This window comes from Bos indicus x Bos taurus, chromosome 9, assembly GCF_003369695.1.
Source record: "Bos indicus x Bos taurus breed Angus x Brahman F1 hybrid chromosome 9, Bos_hybrid_MaternalHap_v2.0, whole genome shotgun sequence".
Classification (NCBI taxonomy): Eukaryota; Metazoa; Chordata; class Mammalia; order Artiodactyla; family Bovidae; genus Bos; species Bos indicus x Bos taurus.
Genome location: NC_040084.1, coordinates 80,957,917 through 80,984,400, shown reverse-complemented (window position 1 = coordinate 80,984,400; position 26,484 = coordinate 80,957,917). Strand labels below are relative to the sequence as shown.

The 26,484-nt window shown below is 42.1% G+C and overlaps 1 protein-coding gene across 1 annotated transcript; it reads left to right on the top strand.

Moving 5' to 3' along the window:
* Nucleotides 1-4,515: 4,515 nt before the first annotated feature.
* Nucleotides 4,516-26,484, top strand: FUCA2 (alpha-L-fucosidase 2). The gene is made up of 7 exons (XM_027551744.1): nt 4,516-4,828; nt 11,485-11,672; nt 16,453-16,792; nt 18,376-18,586; nt 18,791-18,981; nt 21,551-21,659; nt 23,738-26,484. Exons 1-7 carry the CDS (start codon nt 4,611-4,613, stop codon nt 23,876-23,878), a joined length of 1,398 nt encoding a protein of 465 aa, XP_027407545.1. The 5' UTR covers nt 4,516-4,610; the 3' UTR covers nt 23,879-26,484.

The window sequence follows — 26,484 nt, the reverse complement described above, 5'->3', positions numbered from 1 at the left end:
CTAAAATGTTTCATCCTCTCAGTCATTTAAAAAGTATATTTTGAGTAGCATCTCTTCATTTCCAGATAAATCTATTTCCTATCCATTGCAAATCCTTCATCAACAGTTCCCATCTGGCATTCTAGGATTCTTATGTTTCCTCAGGGCTCTAGGGAAAGTCTTTCACCAATTTTCAGTATTTCCTACAGAAATTGTACTTTTAGGATAAGGTTGTACTTATTAACTAAAAAAAAAAAATGTTCTTTGCTTTCTAGTGAAATGGTAAATGACCCAGTGGCATTTATGCAGATCAGAAGGTCCGATTTGCAGTCTTTAACTGAAATACATGCTGGGCGCTCTTTGTGACCTTATGGACCATAGCCCACCAGGTTCCTCTGTTCATGGGATTCTCCAAGCAAGAATAGTGGAGTGGTTTGCCATTTCCTCCTCCAGGGGATCTTCCCGACCCGGGGATCAAACCTGTGTCTCTTCGTCTCCTTCATTGTCTAGCAAGTTCTTTACCACTAGTGCCAAAATACAATAACGTATTACACGAGAAAAGAAATTTGTCTGGAAGATGGAAACTTTCGAAAGGTGAGGTTCACTTGGGCGAAGGTGATGATGAGAAGACTGGGCCACGTGTCTTGTCATCACAGCTACGACTACTGTCCCTCTAAGAGTTCACAGTCTTCTTGTCACTGCAAAAAATGCCTTTTATGTCAAGGCACAGTGACTAAAGGTCCGTTTCTTTTTTTGTTCAAATGTGCCCTGGAGGTTCAAGGGGCCACTGAGGTACTAGATCATCCTAGGATCAAAGACTAGGAAATAAAAATGATCACCCCACTTTTTCACTAGCTGGGGCTACTGCACTTGGTAATGATGTCCAGTGGATTCTCAGATTGTCATTTCCAGGATAACCACACTCTGAAAAGACTGGGAGCCCTCCTGTCAGACTGTGGTGCTGGGAAGCCATCAACATTGCATCAAGAGGGTAAATGCCTTTGTACCTGGGGTGACAGGTGGCTGCTGCTGCTCCCATATCTTTGAAGAGAAAGGAGAATGAAGGCAACAGCTACTTAGTCTCATTTTCTTCTTTGTTCTTTCATAATACTTGTTAAAAGGAAACAAGCAGCCCCAAATGGAGTCACGTGTGCTAAACCCAACCAAGACTTAATATCAGCTAATCACAGTTTCAGCCTCTCTCAGGAGTAGAATTTTAAATAATTCAGTCTGAAATTTCCTGGTCTGCACGAGGGAGGTAATCTGCTCCAGATCCCTGCATTCCCATAAGGCAGGGTTCCCCGATCCCCAGGCCATGGCCGGTTTTTGGTCTGTGGCCTGTCAGGAACGAGGCTGTTATAGCAGGAGGTGGGTGGTGGGCTAGCCAATGAAGCTTCATCTGTATTTACAGCCGCTCCTCATCACTTGCGTTCCCCACCTGAGCTCTGCCTCCTGTCGCATGAGCGTTGGCACTGATAATTTAAATGTAATGTGCTTGAATTGGGCTTCCCAGGTGGCACTAGTGGCAAAGAACCCGTCTGCCAATGCAGAGGATGTAAAAGATGTGGGTTTAATCCCTTGGTTGGGAAGTTGCCAAATCACATCTGACTCTTAGAGACCCCATGGACTGCAGTTCAGGAGGCTTCCCTGTCCCTCACCATCTCCCGGAGTTTGCACAAGTTCATATCCATTGAATTGGTGATGCCATCCAACCATCTCTAGATAGTTAGATATTTTCAGGAACTGATTTTATGATCCCAATCCTTGCATCTCTTCATAGGTAGAAAATCATTAAATCCCTTCGTGGTGACATCAGCTCCTCCTGACGAGGAGAAAACCTTTTGTAAAGTAAGAGCTTGATTACACTGAACTCCCCCTTCACTAAAATCTTATATATTGACCCACTGCCTCTTCTCTCACTCCCACCAGGGCTTCCCTGGTGGCTCAGATGGTAAAGCATCTGCCTGCAATGTGGGAGACCTGGGTTCCATCCCTGGGTTGGGAGGATCCCCTGGAGAAGGAAATGGCAACTCACTCCAGTCCTCTTGCATGGAAAATCCCATGGATGCAGGAGCCTGGCAGGCTACAGTTCATGTGGTCACAAAGAGTAGGACACAACTGGGTGACTTCACTTTCACTTTCGCTGCCTCTTTGGAGCGGTCTTTCAGAGCATTTGAGGTGTGTCTCCAGGGCTGCAGTCCTCATTTCTTCCCCAAATAAAGCTTAACTCTACACATGGACATCACCAGATGCTCGATATTGATATCAGATTGATTAAATTCTTTGTAGCCGAAGATGGCGGAGAAGGCAATGGCACCCCACTCCAGTACTCTTGCCTGGAAAATCCCAGGGATGGGGGAGCCTGGTGGGCTGCTGTCTATGGGGTCACACAGAGTCGGACACGACTGAAGTGACTTAGCAGCAGCAGCCAAAGATGGAGAAGCTCTACACAGTCAGCAAAAACAAGACCAGGAACTGATTTTGGCTCAGATCATGAACTCCTTATTGCAAAATTCAGACTTAAATTTAACAACATAGGGAAAGCCTTTGACTATGCTAAATCCTTTGAGTTTGTGAATCACAACAAACTGTGGAAAATTCTTAAAGAGATGGTAATACCAGACCACCTTACCTGCCTCCTGCAAAACCTGTATGCAGGTCAAGAAGCAACAGTTAGAACTGGATATGGAAAAACAGACTGGTTCAAAATTGGGAAAGGAGTATGTTCTCTGATAGCTCAGTTGGTAAAGAATCTGCCTGCAATGTGGGAGACCTGGGTTTGATCCCTGGGTTGGGAAGATCCCCTGGAGAAGGGAAAGATTACCCACTCCAGAATTCTGACTTGGAGAATTCCATGGACTATGAAGTCCATGGGGTTGCAAAAAGTCGGACACTACTGAGCGACTTTCACTTTCACTTTCATGTCAAGGCTGTATATTGTCAGCCTGCTTATTTAACTTATATGCAGAATACATCATGAGAAATGCTGGGCTGGATGAACCAAAGCAGGAATCAAGACTGCTGGGAGAAATATCAATAACCTCAGATATGTAGATGACACTACCCTTATAGCAGAAAGCAAAGAGGAACTAAAGAGCCTCCTGATGAAAGTGAAAGAGGAGAGTGAAAAAGTTGGCTTAAACCTCAACATTCAAAAAACGAAGATCATGACATCCAGTCCCACCACTTCATGCAAATAGATGGGAAAACAGTGGAAACAGAGACAGACTTTATTTTCTTGGGCTCCAAAATCACTGTGGACAATGACTACAGCCATGAAATTAAAAGATGCTTGCTCTTTGGAAGAAAAGCAATGACAAACCTAGATAGCATATTAAAAAGAAGAGACATTACTTTGCCAACAAAGGTCCATCTAGTCAAAGCTATGGTTTTCCCAGTAGTCATGTACAGATGTGAGAGTTGGACCATAAAGAAGGCTGAGCATCAAAGAATTGATGCTTTTGAACTGTGGTGTTGGAGAAGACTCTTGAGAGTCCCTTGGACTGCAAGGAGATCCAACCAGTCCATCCTAAAAGAGATTAGTCCTGAATGTTCATTGGAAGGACTGATGTTGAAGCTGAAACTCCAATACTTTGGCCACCTGATGCAAAGAGCTGACTCATTTGAAAAGACCCTGATGCTAGGAAAGGTTGAGGGCAGGAGGAGAAGGGGATGACAGAGGATGAGATGGTTGGATGGCATCACCAACTTAATGAAGATGAGTTTAAGTAGACTCCGGGAGTTGGTGATGGACAGGGAGGCCTGGTGTGCTGTGGTCCAAGGGGCCGTGAAGAGTCGGCCATAACTGAGCAACTGAACTGAAAGACTGAACAACAACAAAACTTAACTAGCTTGTGTGTCTTTTTTAGTCGACAGAGCTTTGGCTGGGATTGAAGCCCATCTGAATTGCGCTTTTAACCTTGGTTAATCATTCCAAGTTTCTGACTTCAGATTTCTCAAGCATTCATTTCACTGGTTTCACCTGTCTTAGGCCACTGTTTTCAATTGCAGTGGTTCTCCAAGTTTGGTGTTCAGACCAGCAAAACCAGCATCATGTAGAACTTGATTAGATATGCAAATTCTGGAGCTCCAACCTGAATTGGGACTCCAAGGCTGACAACCACAGTTCCAAACACACCCTGGATCTTGGTGGGTGGGAGAGGCTGAGAATGATCTGGGTTTTTCCATGTCACCCGCTGGATGGTCCGCCTGCGGTGTCCGTATTGGGCTCCAGGTCCACGATTCCACCCAGGCTGCTCAGTAGCTTGCCTTCTCTGGGCGGTTTCTGGAAGCGTCCTGCAGCTTGAACGGAGAGGCGCTCCCACGGGTCCCTGAACCAGACTAGTTTCTTCTCCCTCGAGAGGATAATCTAGGAGGCTGAGAGGAGCAGGCTCAGGGCAGGCTTTGGGGTAATACTGGCCTCCTTAGTTATGCAAGAGAGTGCTGCAGGCCTCCTGTGGTCATTCTGTTCCAGGGCCCAAACCGCGGCCACTCCCATACCAGCGGGGAGGTTGCCTTTTTTCTAAGGCAGCTTGGTCAGGTGACCGTGGCGGCTCTTACTTAGCCGCGGACGCGGAAGGACGAGCTTTCGGAGGCCGCGGTAGAGCGTCCAGGACGGGGGCTGCGAGGCTATGCGAGCCCCGAAGCTGCCCGGGCCGGCGCTCCCGCTGCTGATCCTGGTGCTTCTGCTGCCGCCGCCGGGTTCCGCGGGCGGCCCCGCGCCCTTCGACCCGACTTGGGAGTCCCTGGACGCCCGCCAGCTACCCGCCTGGTTCGACAAGGCCAAGTTCGGCATCTTTATCCACTGGGGCGTGTTCTCCGTGCCCAGTTTCGGGAGCGAATGGTTCTGGTGAGCACGCCTCCCTCAGTCTCCTCTAATCCCGCTTTGCACCCCACTGGCCTGCAGCCAGGACCCAGACCTCCAGCCTTTGCGGGTTTGTTTGTCTCTTAGTTTCACCTCCTGCTGTTGGAGCCGCGCTTTGCATTTCCGGGTGTTACGTTTATGGTTTACTGGGTAAGTGGTTGGTGCTGGGTGAACGCTGAATTTTTCTTCCGTATGACTTCAAGAGTCAGACACTTGATGTGGCTCTGGCTTCTCAGCTTCTTGGTAGTTGTACTTCTCAGTTGTTCTTATCACTCTGCAGCCATCGACAGAATAAAATAGCAGAAAAGTAATGGGCTTGTGTGGGGGTCGTAGGAGGAAGCTCTGGGCCTAAACCGTCCTTGTCCTTCGAACTGCAGACTCGCTCCATTGCTGTTCTGCTGCTACTTGTCAATTGTCAGTTGTTCTGCCACGAAGCAGGGTTTAAGCATAAATTCATGGGTATGTGAGACTTCTGTTCACTTGGGCATTCACTGGCTTTTTAACCTTAAAATGTTACCACATGTAGCCCAAGGAAAAATTTTAAAAATTATTCTAGAATATTAACCCTAAGAAACTCCAATTATTAACAGATCGCTATGTGAAAAGTTATGAACAAAGCTAGTGGAGGTGGTGGAATTCCAGCTGAGCTAATCCTATAAAAGATGGTGCTGTTAAAGTGCTGCACTCAATGAATCAGCAAATTTGAAAAACTCAGCAGTGGCCACAGGACTGGAAAATGTCAGTTTTCATTCCAATCCCAAAGAAGGGCAATGCCAAAGAATGTTCAAACTATCACACAATTGTGCTCATTTCACATGCTACAAGATTATGCTCAAAATCCTTTGAGCTAGATTTCAGCAGTACCTGAACCAAGAACTTGCAGATGTACAGGTTGGATTTAGAAAAGGCAGAGGAACCAGAGATCAAATTGCCAACATCCACTGGATCTCAGAGAAAGCAAGGAAATTCCAGAAAAACATCTACTTCTGCTGCATTGACTATGCTAAAGCCTTTGACTGGGTGCTTCACAGCAAACTGGAAAATTCTTAAAGAGATGGGAATACCAGACCGCCTTACCTACTTCCTGAGAAATCTGTATGCAGGTCAAGAAGCAACAGTTAGAACCAGACATGGAACAATGGACTGGTTTAAAATTGGGAAAGGAGTATGACAAGGTTGTATGTTGTCACCCTGCTTTTTAACTTATATGCAGAGTACATCATGAGAAATGCCAGACTGGATGAATCACAAGCTGGAATTAAGACTGCTGGGAGAAAATCTCAGATAGGCAGATGATACCACTCTAATGGCCGAAAGTGAAGAGGAACTGAAGTGCCTCTTGATGAGGGTGAAAGAGGAGAGTGAAAAAGGTGTTGAAATTCAACATTAAAAAAACTAAGATCATAGCATCTGGTCCGTTTCTGGCAAATAGATTGGGAGAAATGGAAACAGTGACAGATTTTCTTTTCTTGGGCTCCAAAATCACTGTGGACAGTGACTGCTGCCTTGAAATTAAAAGATGCTTGCTCCTTGGAAGGAAAGCTATGATAAACCTAGACAGCATATTAAAAAGCAAGAGATATCAGTTTACCAACAAAGGTCCATCTAGTCAAAACTATGGTTTTCCCAGTAGTCACGTATGGATATGAGAGTTGGACCATAAAGAAAGCTGAGTGCTGAAGAATTGATGCTTTTGAACTGTGGTGTTGGAGAAGATTCTTGAGAGTCCCTTGGATGCAAGAGATCAAACCAGTCAATCCTAAAGGAAATCAATCCCGAATATTCATTGGAAGGACTGTGGCTGAAGCTCCAATACTTTGGCCACCTAATGTGAAGAGCTGACTCATTGGAAAAGACCCTGATGCTGGGAAAGAGTGAAGGAAAAAGGAAAAAGGGGTGGCAAAGGATGAGATTGTTAGATACCATCACTGACTGAATGGACATGGATTTGAACAAACTCAGAGATAGCGGAGGTCAGGGGAGCCTGGCATGCTGCAGTCCATGGGGTTGGAAAGAGCTGGACACAACTTAGCGACTGAACAAAATGTGAAAAGTGGGCTTGCCTGGTGGCTCAGTGATAAAGAATCCCCCTGCCAGTGCAGGAGACACTGGCTTGATCCCTGGGTCAGAAAGATCCCCTGGAGAAGGAAATGGCAACCCACTCCAGTATTCTTGCCTGGAAAATCCCATGGACAGAGGAGCTTGGTGGGCTACAGTCCATGGGGTCTCAGAAAGATTTGGACACGACTTACCAATTAAACAACAGCAACAACATGTGAAAAGTGGTGCACAAAAAATTGCTCTTTAGATTTTACCTTGAGAGCCATACCTTTACAGCTTTAAGTGTCTCACATCTTTCTTGCTTAAATACTTCAGGTATGTTAAGTTCTTCAAGATAGAAATGTTACTACATATATATGTATGCATAATACACATATATACACATAAATAATATATTCCTAAGATAATAAAATAAACAATGAATATTTAAACCTATGTTATACTATATACATAATGTACAACAAATTTAATTCATACAATATATATTCCATATGACAACTATAAAAAAAACACCCAGGGTGAGAGTTGTGAATTAAGTTTTATTTGGGGCAAAATGAGGACTGTGACCTAGGAGACTGCCTCTTAGAGAGCTCTGTGGAACTGTTCTGAAGAGGTAAGGGTGGAGGTCAGTGTGTTGTTGTTGAGTTGCTAAGTTGTGTCCTACTCTTTGCGACCCCTTGGACGGTAGCCTACGTTTGTGACCCCGAATCCTCTGTCCATGGGATTTCCCAGGCAAGAATACTAGAATGGGTTGCCATTTCCTTCTCTAGGGGATATTCCCGTCCCAGGGATCAAATCCACATCTCCTGCATTGCAGGAAGTTTCCTTACCGCTGAGCTACCAGGGAAGCCGGAGGTCAGTATATATGTCGTTTTTTGGTGAAAGGGGATATATGCAATCAGCACACATTTTGACAGAAGGTTACTGCTAGTTACAAGAAGGTCACTGCTTGTCACCAGGAACAGATGTCTCCCTTAATGATTTTAGTGCTTTTCTAGCTATGAGAAACATGCAAGAAATTGGGCTCATAAAATCTTCTGAAAATATCTGACTATCTGAAAAGCTGTTCTGACAGTTTTTCCTAATCTCCACCCTGTCCTTTCAGGGTGTGTTGAAAGTCAGCAACTACAGTGGCTAAGGACTTCATTCTTATAGAATCAGATGGCAAGTGACAATTTTTAGTTGGCTGATACAATACAGAGTATAAATTATATATTGTATTACACTGTAAACATTTACACTATAAACACTGTACCACTTTCTATGAAGACACTGACTTTCTGCAACCAGTAACTTTTCTTATTCAGTTAGGCCAATTGATGTAAAAGAACTGCATAAGCTATGGAGTACTATTCATATGCTCTTTTGAAATCAACTTGTAAAATATGGGACTCTTTCTTTCCATAACCTGTATTACCAAATATATTTGCTTCAGGATATTATAAATCTTTCTTTGTAAGCTTTGTGCTGTGAGGCATTTTGAATTTATTTTTGAAACGTTTCGATTAGCAAGGTGTTGCGGTCCTTTAATGGACTGGAACCTGGTGGTCTGGAGTCGACGATAAGAAAGTGAAAGAAGGAAAGAGGCTAATACTCCCTGGGTTACACAGAGAACCAATAAAGACCTAGGACAGGGCTTGTACCACTTACGTAGGCACAGGGCGCCCTCTCGAAGAGGTCTTGAAAGCCCGGGCAGGAAAGTGAGCTCGGCAGGCTTCCATGCTCCAGAGAATCAGCCAGAAAGAGACAGAGAGAGAAGAAAAGGACACGGGGACCCAAGTCTCTGGTGGAAAAAGAGTGCTTTATTGAACTCTGTGTGAGTATATATACTGCTTTAAAAGGTAGCTTCTTCAGATAAAGATCATAAGACCAGACTTTACAAGTTACCAAGGAAACAAGGAGTAATAGAGGTCATAAAACCAGAAGACAATCCATATCAAAGAAAGAGGGTCATAAATAATCACTTTTACCATATGGAAAAGCTAATGAAGGAAACCCTATGCATGCATTCCATCTCATGACCTCAGTCCTGGGAGCAGCATGCTGCTCAGCTTGTTCCTGTTACTAGGAACTGATAAGGAACAGAGGGCTCACGAAAGATAGGAAACAGTACACAGGAATCCTACTGTTAAACATTCCCTGACAGCAAGGTACATAAATTAACAGATTTCTTCATCTTTTATTGTGTGTGCTCACTCAGTCATGTCTGACTCTTTGTGACCCCGTGGACCCACCAGGCTCCTCTGTTTTCATGGGATTCTCCAGGCAAGAATACTGGAGTGGGTTGCCATGCCGTCCTCTAGGGCATCTTCCCAAGCCAGGGATTGAACCCGTGTCTCTTATGCCTCCTGCATTGGCAAGCAGGTTCTGTTAACCATTAGCACCTTTGTTCACCTGGGAAGATTAGGTAAGTATACATTTGATGCTAGGAGAGGATTTGATGTTTGTTAGTTGAAACTAGTGCTCTGCACAAAACAACTAGCTTTGAGTCATCTTATTCTTTGTAATGGTTAACTTCTTGTTTTCTACAAATAAACACAAAGTTGTTTATTTTGACCTGGAACAATAAAGATAATTCTCATACAAAACAGAGTATATTTTTGATGGTCTGGAAGTGCAATAACCCTATAGAAGATTCTTAATTATCTATAGTTTCCCTTTTTATCTCCTCTAAATCTCTGATCTCACTCGATTTGACCTGGGGCAGTCAACAGCAGAGATGAGTATATTTGACTAGGCAGCTCAAAAACAAATATAAATGGTGGGCTGTTTACTGTAAGTGCTTCTTCTCATCTCTATTACTATGAAATTTGAGAAGTGACTCTAGACTATAATAGAGAATGCAGGTTCAAATTAGATGTGCTAGGAAAAAAATAGAAATGTCTTATCTTTTAACTTTCTGACTCTCCCAGTTTCTCTTTTGCAGTTCCATTTAAAAGATAAAAATGCATCATGGATCAATTAGGATACTTTCACTTGAAGGTACAGAAAACTCAAATAAAAGATATAATAATAGGAGCTTATTACTATACATAATAAGAAATTTAGAAGTACTTGGCTCAGTGATGAAATCAAAGTCCTGGGCTCTTTGTCATCCTCAGCCTGTTGACTTGTCCTGTCATGGTGACATGATGGTGGCCAGGCATCACATCACACAGCCTTGTCCAAAGGCAGATTGTATCTCCTTCTACTAGAAAGGAGACCATTCCCAGAATCTCCCAAGTTGGCTTCCCCTCCAGTTCTACTGGCCAGCATGGGTCAGGTGTCCATGTGGTAGCTGTGATGGAAGCTGGGAAAGTATGTATCTGACTCTTGGGCAGGTAAAGAATAGTGCCTGTGACACAGTATGTCCTTCAGCAAAGCCTTCTCAGCAGAAAGAACCTCCTGGTCATCTTTGGAGATCTAGTGCTGATTATGAATTTGTTCATCCAGTAAAAACACTCTTATGAAAGGAGTAGTGAAAGGAAGAATAAAAGATGGGTCAGAGGGGGGACTTGCATCTATTTCATGACCATGAACTTACTGCCATGTTTATATAAAATGTTTACCTAAAAATTATGCTTTGAGGATTTCCCTGGTGGTCCAATGGTGAAGACTCCACACTCCTGGTGCAGGGGGCCCGGGTTCCATCGCTGGTCAGGGAACTAGATCCCATATGCTGCAACTAAGAGTTCGCATGCCACAACTAAAGATCCTGCATGCTGTGACTAACATCCAGGGCAGCAAAATAAATAAATAAATAAATAGTTTTCTTTTTTTAAGTTGTGTTTTCAATGTTGTTTTCCTTCTGAAGCTCTGCTTAGGCAGTTGAGGACCCACTGCTCAGAATAAGTGCATATAACCAGTAATCCTTGAAGACTGAGTCAGTATATTAAAATAACAGCATCTTCTTGATTTTACTGTCATTTCCTCCCCAACTTGTTCCCTGCTAGTGAATATAATACATTTATGTTATATTTTATGCACTTTGTCTTCTTTTGAAGACTTCATCATTTATGTTACAAAGGACTAATTATGTATACTCCATGTTGCAATCTAAAAGTGAAGAATTAAAAGCAAATGGGTGACTTGTTTGTTTAGAATGTTCTGGTTGATAAGCTGAGTAGAGTTCACAGAGGGATAGATGGAAGACTATGGAAGTTTTGTAAGCTTTCCTTAAGTGAAGTCAGACTCAATGGGGAAGTTAGGAAGGGAACCTTAGTAACATCTGAATAAGGGAGAATTTTAGTAAAGGAAGTTATAGTTGACCCTTGAATAGCACACGTTTGGTCTTCTTTTAGGTGTATTTTTTTTTCAATAAATACATAATTGGCCCTCCATATTCAAGGGATTTGCATCTCTGGATTTAACCAACCTCAGATAAAAATTTTCATCTATGTTTGCTTGAATCTGCAGATGCCCAAACTGCAGATCTGGAGGGCAGGCTGTAGTATGCCATTTGATGTCAGGGACTTGAGTACTCACAGATTTTAGTATCTGCTGAGAAACATGGGACTCATTCTCTATGAATACTGAGGGATACCTATATTTCAAGTGTTCATGTGTATGCTACTTATATGCTGTTTCCTTCATCCCCCTAGGTGGTACTGGCAAAAGGAAAAGATACCAGCTTATGTGGACTTTATGAAAAATAATTACCCTCCTGATTTCACATATGAAGATTTTGGACCACTATTTACAGCAAAATTTTTTGATGCAAACCAGTGGGCAGATATTTTACAGGCTTCTGGTGCCAAATACGTTGTCTTAACTTCCAAACATCATGAAGGTGAGTAAGAACAACATCTGCAAACACTGACAGTGGTTAGAATGTGAAGTAGTTCTTTTGGGAGAAGAAACTAAAGCAAGGTCATCCACATGAAAACAGAGTTTTCTCTTAGGAGCAATCCTAAGTGGCTACTGATGTTTGCTTGTAATTTAAGAGATCACATGTTGCCCCAATTACGAAGCATTAAGAAAAAGAAAAAAAGGAGCATTAAGTATGCAGAAAGATCATAATCTCCACATATAGAAAAAAATGGAAACTGATCGCATTTTATTATATGCATATTTAACAATTTCCAAGTAACGCAAGATTTGATTAAAGCCCTTTGAAGGGGAATGTGGTTTGCAGGTCAAAGTTTACAACTGAATTGCATTCTTTCCGTTTTCTTCTCCCCTCTGTAATGCATTCTGGGAAGGTACCCTGGGGATTATTTGCTATTGCCTTACATCATGACCAACATACAAGGTGGTGCTTTTGGTCAACTCTTATATGACTCAGTTGAGGAAAGTCTGCTATTGATGAAAATGACACGGGCCACCTGAAAGGAACAGGACTGCAAGGCTGTAATGATGCCCAGAAATATCAGAGATGGTGGAAGAATATCTAAAAAGAAATAGAGTGGTTGAATTACGGTTCTCCAGAGAAATAGAGCTAACAGGAAGATAGAGCTATTATAGAGGAAGTATAAGTATTATATAGGAAATAGAGCTATTATACAGGAAGTATAATATGTATAGATTTATCATAAGAAACTGGCTCATGCAACTAGGGAGGCTGAGAAGTCCAGACCCAAGATAGCCAATTATATAGTTCCAGTATGAGCCCAAAGGCATCAGGAACAGGAGAGTGGATAATATAAGTACCTGTCCAAATCTAAGTTAAAAGGCAGGAGAAGACTAATGTCTCAGCTCAAAGACATACAGAGAAAACAATTTTTCTTTTTAATTAAAAAACAAAAAACATGACTCCTTAAACTTTCCTGCTTTTTTTTTTTTTTCTTTCTTTTTGGCTACAATGCACGCCATACAGGATCTTAGTTCCTTGACCAGGGATTGAACCCATGCCCCCTGCATGTGGGAAGTGGGGAGTCTTAACCACTGGACCACGAGGAAAGTCTGAAGAATTCTTTCTTAACCAGCCTTTTATTCTATTTAGGCCTTCAATGGATTGGATGAGGCCCACCACTTCGGGTGGGCAATCTGCTTTACTCAGTCTAACTACTCATATGTTAATTTCCTGTAGAAACACCTTCAGGAACATATCCTGAATGATGTTTAACCAAATTTCTGGGCACCCTGTGGCCCAGGCAAGTTAATACATAAAATGAACCATTAAAGGGATCACATTAATAGGATAGAATCTACCCATTATCATTCCTGTATCTACAAGATCAAGGAAACATCAGCACGTTATTATTCTTCCAACAGCATGTTAATAATTAGATAATCTGGACCTCTCTGATGGTCCAGTGGTTAACAATCTGTCTGCCAGTGCAGGGGATGCAGGTTCAATCCTTGGTCCGGGAAGGTCCCACATGCTTGGGGCAACTAAGCCAGAGTTTAGAGCCCTCAAGCTGCAACTCCTGAAGCCCATGTGCCCTAGAGCTCGAGCTCCACAACAAGAGAAGTCACCTCAATGAGAAGCCTGAGTACCACGACTAGAGAGCAGCCCCTACCAGCCGCAACTAGAGAAAGGCCCGTACATAGCAACAAAGACCCAGTGCAATCAAAGATAAATAATTAGAGGATTTGTTTGCATTGGAATAAAAAAAATTGTCTCACTGTCTTCTGCAGCGGTGCGTGGGGGATTACGAGGGAAGAATGGAAACTCAAAATAAGGAATCAGGATATTTTTCCTTTTGGCCACAGTCCAGTGGCTTAATGATTTTTTTCCTGCAGGTTGAGATGGATACTTAGGACATGTTGATTTCCTGATGTCTAGAACTTCTCCAGGCTATATGGTACAAACTATTACTTAGCTTATTTAAAAACATAGCAAAACAACTCTTAATCATGCTGTGAGGACAAATGATGTAGCCCACATTTATACACTTTCTAGGACCATATTGTTGGAAGTTTTCATGCCTATAGAAGAGACCCTGCTGAACCCAGTTAGGCTGGAAGACCACTGTGTGAGCTTCTGGTGGTGCTACTGAACCGAAGACCCAAAGTGGTTTTAGCACCGCCAGACATTAGGGCCTGCCAAGTTAAGACATATGGAATAAGACTTTAAATATCACTGACAGTGCTTTGAAGCTTACTGCAAACATCTTTAGAACCAGTGTGAGCTCTTTTAAAAGTTTCTTCAAAATGAACCCAAAGAGTGTGTCCATCTTCAGTTCAGTTCAGTTCAGTCGCTCAGTCATGTCTGACTCTCTTGCGACCCCATGAACCACAGCACGCCAGGCCTCCCTGTCCATCACCAACTCCCGGAGTTCACCCAAACCCATGTCCATCGAGTCAGTGATGCCATCCAACCATCTCATCCTCTGTCATCCCCTTCTCCTCCTGCCTTCAGTCTTTCCCAGCATCAGGGTCTTTTCAAATGAGTCAGCTCTTCGCATCAGGTGGCCAAAGTATTGGAGTTTCAGCTTCAGCCATCAGTCCTTCCAATGAAAATTCAGGACTGATCTCCTTTAGGATGGACTGGTTGGATCTCCTTGCAGTCCAAGGGATTCTCAAGAGTCTTCTCCAACACCACAGTTCAAAGGCATCAATTCTTCAGTGCTCAGCTTTCTTTATAGTTCAACTCTTGCATCCATACATGACCACTGGAAAAACCATAGCCTTGACTAGATGGACCTTTGTTGGCAAAGTAATGTCTCTGCTTTTTAATACTCTGTCTAGCTTGGTCATAACTTTCCTTCCAAGGAGTAAGTGTCTTTTAATTTCATAGCTGCAGTCACCATCTGCAGTGATTTTGGAGCCCAGAAAAATAAAGTCAGCCACTATTTCCACTGTTTGCTCATCAGTCTGCCATGAAGTGATGGGACCAGATGCCATGATCTTCGTTTTATGAATGTTGAGCTTTAAGCCAACTTTTTCATTCTCCTCTTTCACATTCATCAAGAGGCTCTTTAGTTCTTCTTCACTTTCTGCCTTGGACTTGTCCTAATTTATAAAAGTAAAGTGTTACACCAAACACCTTAGGTATGTTGGTTCACAAACATTCCTTTAGATTTTAGTAGGACAGTAACAATGTATTCATGTTCCTAGATCCTAACCAAAGATTTTGAGGCTTTTATATTATTCCTTAAGTATTTCAATTTATATAGTGCTTCTATGGTTTTCATGTAGAAAAGCCAGCAATCTAAACGCAAATTCCTTTTAAAATATAAATTATTTCACAGTGCTTATGTAATGGCATTCTTCTTATCCATTTAGTTGGTAGATAATTCACTTTTAGGTAATTTAAAGCACAACATCCAAGCTTATGATTTTAGAGTAGGATGAGATTACAGATGGTGGGTACATTTCAAGTATAGAACTACTGGGGAAGAGTACCTTACCCCCACCTGGGTTAAATGAATAATGAGGGTAAAGGAGATTTACTCCTGAACATGGAGTATCAGTGTTCTATGAATCATACTATAATAAAATAATTCTAAAATCAGGGAATATACTCTTTGATTTAGAAGACAAGAATCATGCAGGAGTGCATCTATGGTTCTTCCCTGTAAGTGGTCACAGTCATTGTTAGAATGGTGGATGTGGAAGATGTTCCCATCTCAGCTATGATCTGCTAATGTTGATTGTGATTTTGTACTAGACCCTGTGCTAGACATTGGCTGAGGATATAACAGGGAACACTGCAGACATGACACTGTCCCTCCAGGAGCTTATCATCTAAGAGGGAGAAAGGTCAGACTATACAGACCTTATTTTCTTGGGCTCCAAAATCACTGGCAACCCACTCCAAAAGCTATGGTTTTTCCAGTAGTCATGTATGGATGTGAGAGTTGGACCATAAAGAAGACTGAGCGCTGAAGAATTGATGCTTTCAAATTGTTGTGCTGGAGAAGACTCTTGAGAGTCCCTTGAACTGCAAGGAGATCAAACCAGTCAATCCTAAAGGAAATCAGTCCTGAATATTCATTGGAAGGACTGATGCTGAAGCTCCAGTATTCTGACCACCTGATGTGAAGAGCTGACTGATTGGAAAAGACTGTGATGCTGGAAAAGATTGAAAGCAAAAGGAGAAGGGGATGACAGAGGATGAGATGGCTAGATAACATCACTGATTTAATGGACACAAATCTGAGCAAACTTCGGGAGATAATGGAAGTTCTCATCCGGTAGTCCGTGGGGGTCACAAAGAGTTGGACACAATTTAGCCACTGAGCAACAACAACAGTGGAGTACCCTGAGAAGTACTTTAAAAAATCTTGGTTCTACTTTGTTTAAATTCTCATTTGTTAGTTACCTCCCTGGTGGCTAACACTCAGTGCTCTCAATGCAGGGGAACCAGGTTTGATCCCTGGTCAGGGAACTAGAGCCCACATGCCATAACTAAGAGTTTGCACGCTGCAACTAAGCATTCCTGCATGCCACGACTAAGGCCCTGTGCAGCCAAATATATACATAAAAATATGTTTTAAATTCTCATTTGTTTCTTGCATGAAAGCAAAATATATACTAAGGAAAAAAATGGTCATAAAACAGATGTTCGTAGAAACTGATTTATATGTCACGTGTACTGCCTTTATAACTTGGTGTTGGTATGGGTGCACATTTACTAGAACAGAGTTGATATGCTTACAGAGGCTTTTAATATAATGTTTCAGGCTTCACCTTGTGGGGCTCAGAGTACTCGTGGAACTGGAACGCAGTAGACGTGGGGCCGAAGAGGGATATCATCAAGGAACTTGCAGTTGCGGTTAGGAACAGGACTGACCTGCGCTTCGGGCTGTACTACTCCCTTTTTGAGTGGTTTCATCCGCTCTTCCTTGAGGATGAATCCAGCTTGTTCCAGAAACGACAATATCCAGTGTCTAAGATGCTGCCTGAGCTCTACGAGTTAGTGAACAAGTATCAGCCAGAGGTGCTGTGGGCAGATGGCGATGGAGGGGCCCCAGATACCTACTGGAAAAGCTTAGACTTCCTAGCCTGGTTGTACAATGAGAGGTGTGTGTGCTACTAGACTTCTGTCGTGACATTCCTAATACCTGTATAATATTAGTTCTTGCTTCTTGAAATATTCCCCTTCAGGCTTATTTGTGACATGGGGAGAAAATCATTATAAATAATGCATATTAGATATATCAATATTTACTCAAAATATCAAGAGTTACAAGAACACTGGAATATTCTTAACAAGAATTAGTTAGCAAGAATACTGGAGTGGGTTGCCATTTCCTTCTCCAGGGGATCTTCCTGATCCAGGAATTGAACCCGTGTCGCCTGCACTGGCAAGTGGATTCTTTACCATTGAGCCACCTGGGAAGCCCTGAGTTACAAATCAGGAGTCAAATATAGCTCAACAGTCTGATTTTGAATTGAGACTAAAAAAAAAAAAATTACAGCATCAAGAACTCTGAAGACTAATTTTGTAGGTCCCCCATTTTCATCACCTCTCTGGGCAATGCTGTTTATCCATCACTGTTTCTCATGCTGTGCTTTTCAGTTCCTCTCATTGCTTCTTCACATCCTCTTTCCTTTGATAATCTTTGCTGCTTGGATGTCACCCTTGTCTGTCTCCTCTTTTCCTTCATCGTCAGCATTTCACCTCTTCCTGTTCTTTCGTTTTGTTTTCTAGCATGTTCCAGGCTGCCCCATTAGAACAGGGAGTTCTGACTAAGCTCCTCTATAAGGCTCACACTATATGGACCAAATTGCTATCTGTATCTCGAAGGTACTTGGTATTGTGCTGTGAAGTTAGGGAGAGTCCTGCTAGTGTTCTCTGGGCCCACAGAGGATGCACAGACAAATCCTCTGGAGAGCTCTTGGTACATAACTGCAGTTTCTCTAGGTACTCCTTTCCAAAAGGACATACTGGGAGTCCTCCACTTCAGTTTGTGAACCAAAACGATCCCCTCTAAATGGAGAAGTGCAGGAGGTACCACCTGCTATGATGAATAATGTTGTGGGAATATTTTATGCCACAGGGAATTCCATCCATAACAGTCAACTTTGCTGAGATCTTTCAATATTAGGCACAATTATAAGAGAAAGAGACTAGGGGAGAACGTTTAAATAATAGTAAGACTCTTTGAAATGCTGCGTGTGCTGGGCATACATAGGTGTTTTACATAGATTGCGTCAGTCACTTAGTCCTGTCTGACTCTTTGTGACCCCATGGACTGTAGCCCACCAGGCTCCTCTGTCCTTGGGAATCTCCAGGCAAGAATACTGGAGTGGGTAGCCATTCCCTCTTCTAGGGGATCTTCCCAACCCAGGGATGGAACCTGTGTCTCCTGCGGTGGCAGGAGGATTCCTTACTGTCTGAACCACCAGGGAAGCCCAAGTTCTGTTCTAATAACAGATGAAGAAATTGATTATTCAGAGGAATTAGGTAATTTGCTCTAGGACACAGAGCTTAGCAAGTAACAGGCTAGGACTACAACTTCCTCAGGTCTAGCTTACTTCAAAATCATGGGGTTTGTATTATATTCGACTATGGTTATTTTCTAAGAGTGGATTTCAGTCAGACCTCTTTTCAGTGACGTTGCTTTTGTGTAAATTTTTTTTTATCATCCTTTTCATTTCAGCCCAGTTCGGGACACAGTGGTCACCAATGACCGTTGGGGAGCTGGTAGCATTTGTAAGCATGGTGGCTACTATACGTGTAGTGACCGTTATAACCCAGGACATCTTTTGCCACATAAATGGGAAAACTGCATGACAATAGACAAGTTTTCCTGGGGCTACAGGAGGAATGCTGGAATCGCTGACTATCTCACAATTGAAGAATTGGTGAAGGTACAGTAAAATGTCTAGTGACCATTACAGTAATATTCATAATAGTGTACACGTGTAAGAATTGTGTTTTCTAAGCTGTATGACTCAACGGCCTGTAAACACAGGACATGACTCTTTTTTTTTCTATGTGTATTCTCTTAGATAGTGATTAATGATGGAATTGTTTTCTTCCTCTAAGAACTATATTTATTCTTAATTTTTAAGCAACTTGTACAAACAGTTTCATGTGGAGGAAATCTCTTGATGAATATTGGACCCACACAAGATGGCACCATTTCTGCAATTTTTAAGGAGCGATTGAAGCAAATGGGAATCTGGTTAAAAGTCAATGGAGAAGCCATCTATGAAACCTATGCTTGGAGATCCCAGAATGATACTGTCACCCCAGACGTATGGTAAGTACTATTTGGTAGAAGAAGGCATTTAACATTTCTCAGAGATAAAGAGAACAGTATAATAAAGAGGCAATTGGATGAATGCCCACCTATACAAAATATTTTATTTACTTAAAATCAGCGTAAACACTTAATTATTTATCAAGTTGAGCTGAAATAATTGCTAGATTCCTTCTAACAGTGGATAAATTTTAGGGAGAAATAAAATTTCTTACAAAAATTGTAGGTAATTTAGAAAAATGAAAAAAAAAAAAAAGTGCTGAGTGGTTAATCCAAAAGAGACTTTTGGTTTAGTCAGGTAAATTCTAACTTTTGCAGGTGTTACATCTCATCAAATTAGCAGGAGGTGCCATAGGGCAGGAAAAATACATTCTAATAAATCTAAACCTGAACTTTCTTTAAAATTAATTGTCTCAACTGGCTAAATTTTAACTAGTATCTCCTGTAAAAGCATATGGTGGTTTCTGATGTAGGATCTTAACATACGCAAATAAGAGTAGTTCTCCCTGGTGGCTCAGACTAAAGAATTCCCCTGCAATTCAGGAGACCTGAGTTTGATCCCTGGGTTGGGAAGATCCCCTGGAGGAGGGCTTGGCAACCCACTCCAGTATTCTTGCCTGGAGAATCCCATGGACAGAGGAGCCTGGCAGGCTGCAGTCCATGGGGTCACAAAGAGCCGGACACAACTGAGCAATTAAGCACAGCACAGTATTGGTGAAGCTCTAAAGTTCACTTGTGTTACCACCAAAGCGAGTACAGCCTGGTCAAGCATATACCAAAGATTAGACTAAATACTCTTCTTTGAATTTATGACTTCAATTGTCAATTCACCGAAGAAAATAAAGCAAGGCAGTCTACACAGAAGCAGCTGACTGTAAAATTTTAGAATACTGGATCTGGGAGAAGCCATAATGAGAACTCAGCACCAATCTTTCATTTTATAGAAGCTAGTTTTAAATTTGGTTTTAGAATTTGCTTCTGTGTTTATATTTGACTATGAGGGTGTCTGATCTGGAACTTGACAATTATTAAGCATTATTCCATTAAGTTTTCTTTCAATAAGTAAAGATAAAAGTCAAACTACTTAACACTCCCTATAAGGCTGTTGCCTGGCTCCACTGCACTGAGCCCAGGTGGCCACTCTCCCTGCCTCATCAGTGGAGCTCTCTCCCCACAGGTTCATGTGTGTTTCCCCTCCTTGCTGCATCTTTAGATGGCTATCTAAGACTCCCAAGGCCATCTTTGAGTTTAAGCCCTGGCTCACTGTTGCTGTCCCCAGAACTTAATGTTAGTTGCTCAGTTGTGTCCAACTCTTTGCAACCCCATGGACTTAGCCCACCAGGCTCCTCTGTCCATAGGATTCTCCAGACAAGAATACTGGAGTGGGTTGCCAGAACTACTCTTCATATAATTCTGACTGTGTATATTCACAGCTCTTCTAATTTGCTGGCCCCTCAGTTCTTGGGCTTCCCGAGTGATGCTAGTGGTAAAGAACTCACCTGCCATGCAGGAGACTTAAGAGATGCAGGTTCGATCCCTGGGTTGGGAAGATCCCCTAGGGGAGGGTATGGCAACCCACTCCAGTATTCTTGCTTGGACCATCCCATGGACAGAGGAGCCTGGCAAGCTATAGTCCATAGGGTTGCACAGAGCTGGACACGACTGAAGCGACTTAGCAGGCATGCAGTTCTTGTAGTTCCTTCTTTCTAGGGATCCTGTCCCCTTCTTTTGGTCGTACCTTAGACCTCGAATTTTCAGTATTTGTACTCCTTTCATGATCTCAGTCTGAATCATCCCACTAACTCCTTCCTCTTGTATTTCAGTTCACTTCAGCTTCCAAACGGCTCTTTAGAGAGAGTGGAGGTTGAAACAATCATTCATGGCCAGTGATTTAATCAATAGTGATTAATGAGGCCACCATAAAAAACAAAAGAATGGGGTTCAGAGAGCTTCTGGATTGGTGGCAGTGTTGGGAGAACAGGGCACCTGGGGAGGGTGTGGAAGCCCCCTGCCCCTCCCCACATACCTTGTCCTGTGCGTCTTTTCCATCTGGCTGTTCCTGAGATACATCCTTTTATAATAGACCTGTAATCCAGGAAGTAGAATTCTGAGAGCTGCTCTAGCAAATTAGCTGAACTCAAGGAGGGGTTGTAGGAACCTCCAATCTATAGCCTGTGGGTCAGAAGCCCACATGACAATCTGGACACGTGACTGCTATCTAAATTTGGGGAGGGGGCAGTCTGGTAGGAATAAACCCTGACCCTTTGGAATGTGACACTGCCTCTGGGTAGATGGTGTCAGAATGGAGTCGAACTATAGGACGCCTAGCTGGTGCCTGAGAACTGCCTGGTGATGCAGGAACTTCTCCCCCATACCACACACTACTCTGGGATTGCGGTCAGAATCCTTTTGGGTGCTTTTTATTGCTACCATGGGGCTATTTTTTCTTCCCTCTATTAAAGAAAACATGGGTAAATATTTACTAACTGGAGGTATCTCTGGAAGATAATTCTGAACCTGACCCATAAATAATGAGAAATATTACTATGCATTTTTTTTTCTTAACCAGGTACACATCCAAACCTAAAGATAAGTTGGTCTATGCCATGTTTCTCAAATGGCCCATATCAGGACAGCTCTTTCTTGCTCAGCCCAAAGCTACTCTGGGGGCAACAAAGGTAAGAGGGAATTTTGTCTTCATTGTTCCTTTAAATTGCTGACTTTAACACCCTGAGGAAGACATTAACTTTTAACTTCAAGGTGAGCCATATATGTATTCCATTTACGTCTCATGATAGTAATTTTAAAATGAGCTTTATCAATGGCAATGTTTGGTAAAAGCTGTTGAAAATTTTCATTCCCCAGAAAACCAAGCCTATAAAACAGTTACATCATCTCCATGCTTATCAAAATATCTTCTCCACAGTCATGCTGTGTTGTTCAGATTCAGTTCAGCTCAGTTCAGTCACTCAGTCGTGTCCGACTCTTTGCGACCCCATGAATCGCAGCACGCCAGGCCTCCCTATCCATCACCAACTCCTGGAGTTCACTCAGACTCACGTCCATCGAGTCGGTGATGCCATCCAGCCATCTCATCCTCTGTCATCCCCTTCTCCTCCTGCCCCCATCCCTCCCAGCATGAGTCTTTTTCAATGAGTCAACTCTTCGCATGAGGTGGCCAAAGTATTGGAGCTTCAGCTTTAGCATCATTCCTTCCAAAGAACACCCAGGGCTGATCTCCTTCAGAATGGACTGGTTGGATCTCCTTGCAGTCCAAGGGACTCTCACTGCATGCATCCAAAATGATTTTTTTCATGACTGGAGTTCAGATTCTTCCTCTGACATCTCACCCCAGAACACATCTGAATAAATGTAAGATGTCATGGCCCTACTATTTTAAGTTCTTAAAAAACTTGGAGGTTAAAGGTTAACCTTCCCTGCTGGCTCAGCAGTAAAGAATCTGCCTGCCATGCAAGAGATGTGGGTTCAACTGAGAGTTTGACTCCTGGGTTGGGAATAGCCTTTGGAGGAGGAAACGGCAATGCACTCCAGTATTTTTTGCCTAGGAAATTCCATGGACAGAGGAGCCTGGTGGGCTACAATCCATGAGGTTGCAGAGAGTCAGACAGGACTGAGCGACTAAACAATAATAACAAAAGGTTAATCTAACAGTTGTGGCCATCAGCTCTGGCAATGAGTTCATTTTAATATATTTTATAACTTATTTGTAAGAAAATAAAAGTTTTCTGGGAGATGAATTGTCCAAATTCTTCTCCTTAAACCATTTTTCCATGTTTCATTTCTAACACTTGTGGCTGATCTGGCAGAAAAGGAAATAAAGAGTTCAAATGTTTTTTTTTTTTCAAATCTTTTGTTTAACTGCAGCTTAGAGGCCTGGGCATAACATTACCTTCTTATTTTATCTACGTTCTCTTTGTTGTTGTTGAGTCGCTCAGTCATGTCCGTCTCTTTTGCAACCCCACAGACTGTAGCCCACCAGGTTCCTCTGTCAATGGGATTTTCCAGGCAAAATACTGGAGTGGGTTGCCATTTCCTTCTCCAAGGGATCTTTCCAACCCAGAGATCAAACCAGCTTCTCCTGTACTGCAGGCACATTCTTTACTGCTGAGCCACCAGGGAAGCTTTGGCCACCCTTAATACTGTTATTTGAAAGTCCGCGGGTTTTGTTTTTGTATTATTCTACACGGTAAACAAAGTTTTCTGGTTCAAAATAACCACAAATATATAGAAAACTACTTACTTAAATTCATTTTGTGTAAGACTAAGGATATAGAACAGTTACAGTAATAATAGATCGCACGTATGTACTATGGATGAGTGGAGGTCACTGGGCCGTCTGGGGAGGGAGGGTGGCTGGATAAGGGAGGTGAGCCTCTCCTTAAACATCCTGTGTCAGAGCCAGGCAGGCCTTAGTTGTGCACATTGGTTCAAGAGTCATTTTCTCTCTTCTGACACTATTCAGTCTATATGATTCTTCCTCAAATCCTGCACACTTTCAAGAGTAAGAAAGGAGCAAGAGAGATATATACATGCATTTGGATCATAAATTAAAGCAGTAAAACAATAAATTAAATTAATAAATTAATAAAATAAATTAAAGCAGTAAAATCATAAGTAAAAACAATGAATCTCCTGTCTACATTGCTCTTTAAAAAATGTCAACTGCTTCTTCCCAATACAGTGAGGAAGTCAGAGACATATATGGAGACATTTATGTGTATGTTTTAAATTTCAGGTTAAACTCCTGGGACATGGACAGCCCCTTCACTGGACACCTTTGAAGGAAAATGGCATTAAGGTAGACCTGCCTCAGCTAACCATTCATCAGATGCCCTGCCAGTGGGGCTGGGCTCTAGCACTAACTAATGTGACCTGATCTGCAGTAGAGTGCTTAGTCTTATATCTAAGACTGGAATGTATATCAGGTTTCTGTAATTATAGCACATGGAGAAAGCAAATGTAAAATTGGCCAAGAATTTCCTAAATTACCCACATAACTTTTAACTGTCCAATGCACTTTGCTATGTCTCTTCACACTGAATTTATTCCCATGTGTGAATCAGAGGTGGGGATCTTTGTTGTAGTGAGAAATTGGTGGTGGTAAGGACTGAATCATGTCTAATGCCAAATTCACATTTTGAAACTCTAAGCCTCAATGGGGCTTCCCTGGTGGCTCAGCGGTAAAGAATCCACCTGAAATGCACGGGACATGAGTTTGATCCCCAAGCTGGGAAGATCCCCTGGAGAAGGATGGGATTTGGAGATGTTAAAGAAGTAACTAAGGTTAAATGAAGTCATCAGGGTGGGACCTTAATCTAATATGACTGGAGTCATAAGAAGAGGAAGAACATGGATGGAAGCACACAGAGGAAAGACCATTTAAGGACACCGTGGGAAGGCGGCCAACTGCAAGCCAAGGAGAGACCTTAAGAGAAACCAAACCTGCTGAAACCTTGGGCTTTCAGCCTGCAGAACTGTGAGAAAATAAGTTACTGTGGTTCAAGCACCCTGTCTGTGGTATTTATGACAACTCTAGCAGACTAATAAGGGCGTCCCAGGTGGCTCAGTGGTGAAGAATCCACCTGCCGAAGTGGGAGATGCTGGTTCAGTCCCCGGGTTGAGAAGATCCCCTGGGGGAGGGAATGGCTACCCACTCCAGTATTCTTGCCTGGAAGATTTCATGGACAGAGGAGCCTGGCGGGCTACGGCCCATGGAGTTGCAAAAGAGTCAGACACAACTTAGTGGCTAAACAACAACAACAAAGACTAACACAGGGTCATAGGTATGTAATAAACTGGACTTAATGCTTATGCTTACAGTAACTGTCTTTTTATAAAAAAATTTTTGTCTTTTTCCTTCATGGTAATAAAACTGATATATTTACTATAGATATTTAAAAATATACAGAAATGCCTAAAGACAAAATCACTAAGGTCACCATTATTAATATTTTAGTATTTATTCTTCCAGGGGTTTTTTTGGGTGGAGGCAGGTGAGGGTATAGGATTGGAGGTGTGGGCTTATTTTGTAGGTGGGCTAATTTGAGGTCCAATTTAAATGAGTTTTTTTCCCCTGTATTTATTTGCCTTTAAGCAATTTGAAGTTGAAAACCTTTCTGAAAATTATTGTGTATTCAGATTTTCCCTAAGAATGACGCAAAATACTGATACTGATGTAAATTTAAAGAAACACTGATTAAAGAACTCACTTCCCTTAATAAAAGATGTTCCACAAAGTTAGATATTTAACTTTAGTGCTATAGGCTCCATTTTGTTACATTAATCAAATGCAGATATCTCATTGTTCCCTGTAGACACTTCAAGTAGAGAGGGAAGTAAAACACTATTCACATTTATTTTCTAAAATCATCTTGAAGTTGAAAATATTAAAAAAAAAATTCATTGCTGAAGTTTCTATAACTACCAAAATTTTAAAACCATTCTAAAGTATTGACATGAATAAGTACTTTAAGAGTTCTGAATCCCAATTTCCATTTTATTAGAGGTCCAGTAAGGACAGATTTACATGATCCCCAACACTTGATTAAGAAAAAACAAAAAAAGGGAAAAAACTCTGAGTTAGAAGAATCTTAAAAGTGAGGTCATCTGAAGCAACTCGTTTTGAGATGAAAATCTGTCAGTCATTTAAATCTCTACCTTGTCCATAATGACCTTTACAAATAGAGAATATAGGGGGAAAATGGAGGTATATGGCAACCCACTCCAGTGTTCTTGCCTGGAGAATCCCAGGGATGGAGAAGCCTGGTAGGCTGCAGTCCATGGGGTCGCACAGAGTTAGACACGACTGAAGCGACTTGGCAGCAGCAGCAGCAAGTAAATTATAATTAGATATAGGGTTTAGTTAATGGGTAGCTATGAGTAAGCTGAATGATAAAATACAGATCAGCATTCAGAGGTGCTGTTAAAAAGCTTTGCTAATAACCATATATTATATATGGAACAGAATGAGACATCAAATTTAACGTATATCTTGCTTATATGTGAAGTATACTGTAAGTGGGACTTGTAACAAGGATTTTAAAACAGTCCATCAAATTCTTAGAATTATCATTGGTATGAAGGGCAAGAATTATAGTAAGGCTAATTAAAAATCAGATCTCTCATTACTTAGTTTAAGCCAATAGTTCTATTAGGTAGTTAGAATAGGAAACAGGAGTCCAGAATGGTGGTGGCTAAAAGACAAGAAAGAGAAAAGCCCGTGAAAATAGAATAAAGGAAGGTCCAAGGATCAGAGTGAGGACCTCAGGTAGAACAAACAACACTCCTGGCTAGCTCAATTTGCATAGGGCAGGCCCTGGGGGAGAAAAAAACATATAAAAAGAGGAGCCAAAGGGCTGGGGGTCTCTCTCTCAATCCTGCATGCTGGGGTGCGCTTCTCTTCACGTCTTTGGGTCGACATGCCCTCATGCCTCAAAGATGGATTTTCCTGCTATTATCTAAATAAAATAGAACTGTAACATG

Bases quoted from the DNA above. Each gene is read 5' to 3' on its own strand.
- FUCA2 (XM_027551744.1), top strand. From the start codon at position 4,611: ATGCGAGCCCCGAAGCTGCCCGGGCCGGCGCTCCCGCTGCTGATCCTG. The intron at 18,982-21,550 runs GTAAGTACTATT...TTTCTTAACCAG, and splicing joins ACTGTCACCCCAGACGTATG to GTACACATCCAAACCTAAAG. The intron at 21,660-23,737 runs GTAAGAGGGAAT...TTTAAATTTCAG, and splicing joins CTACTCTGGGGGCAACAAAG to GTTAAACTCCTGGGACATGG.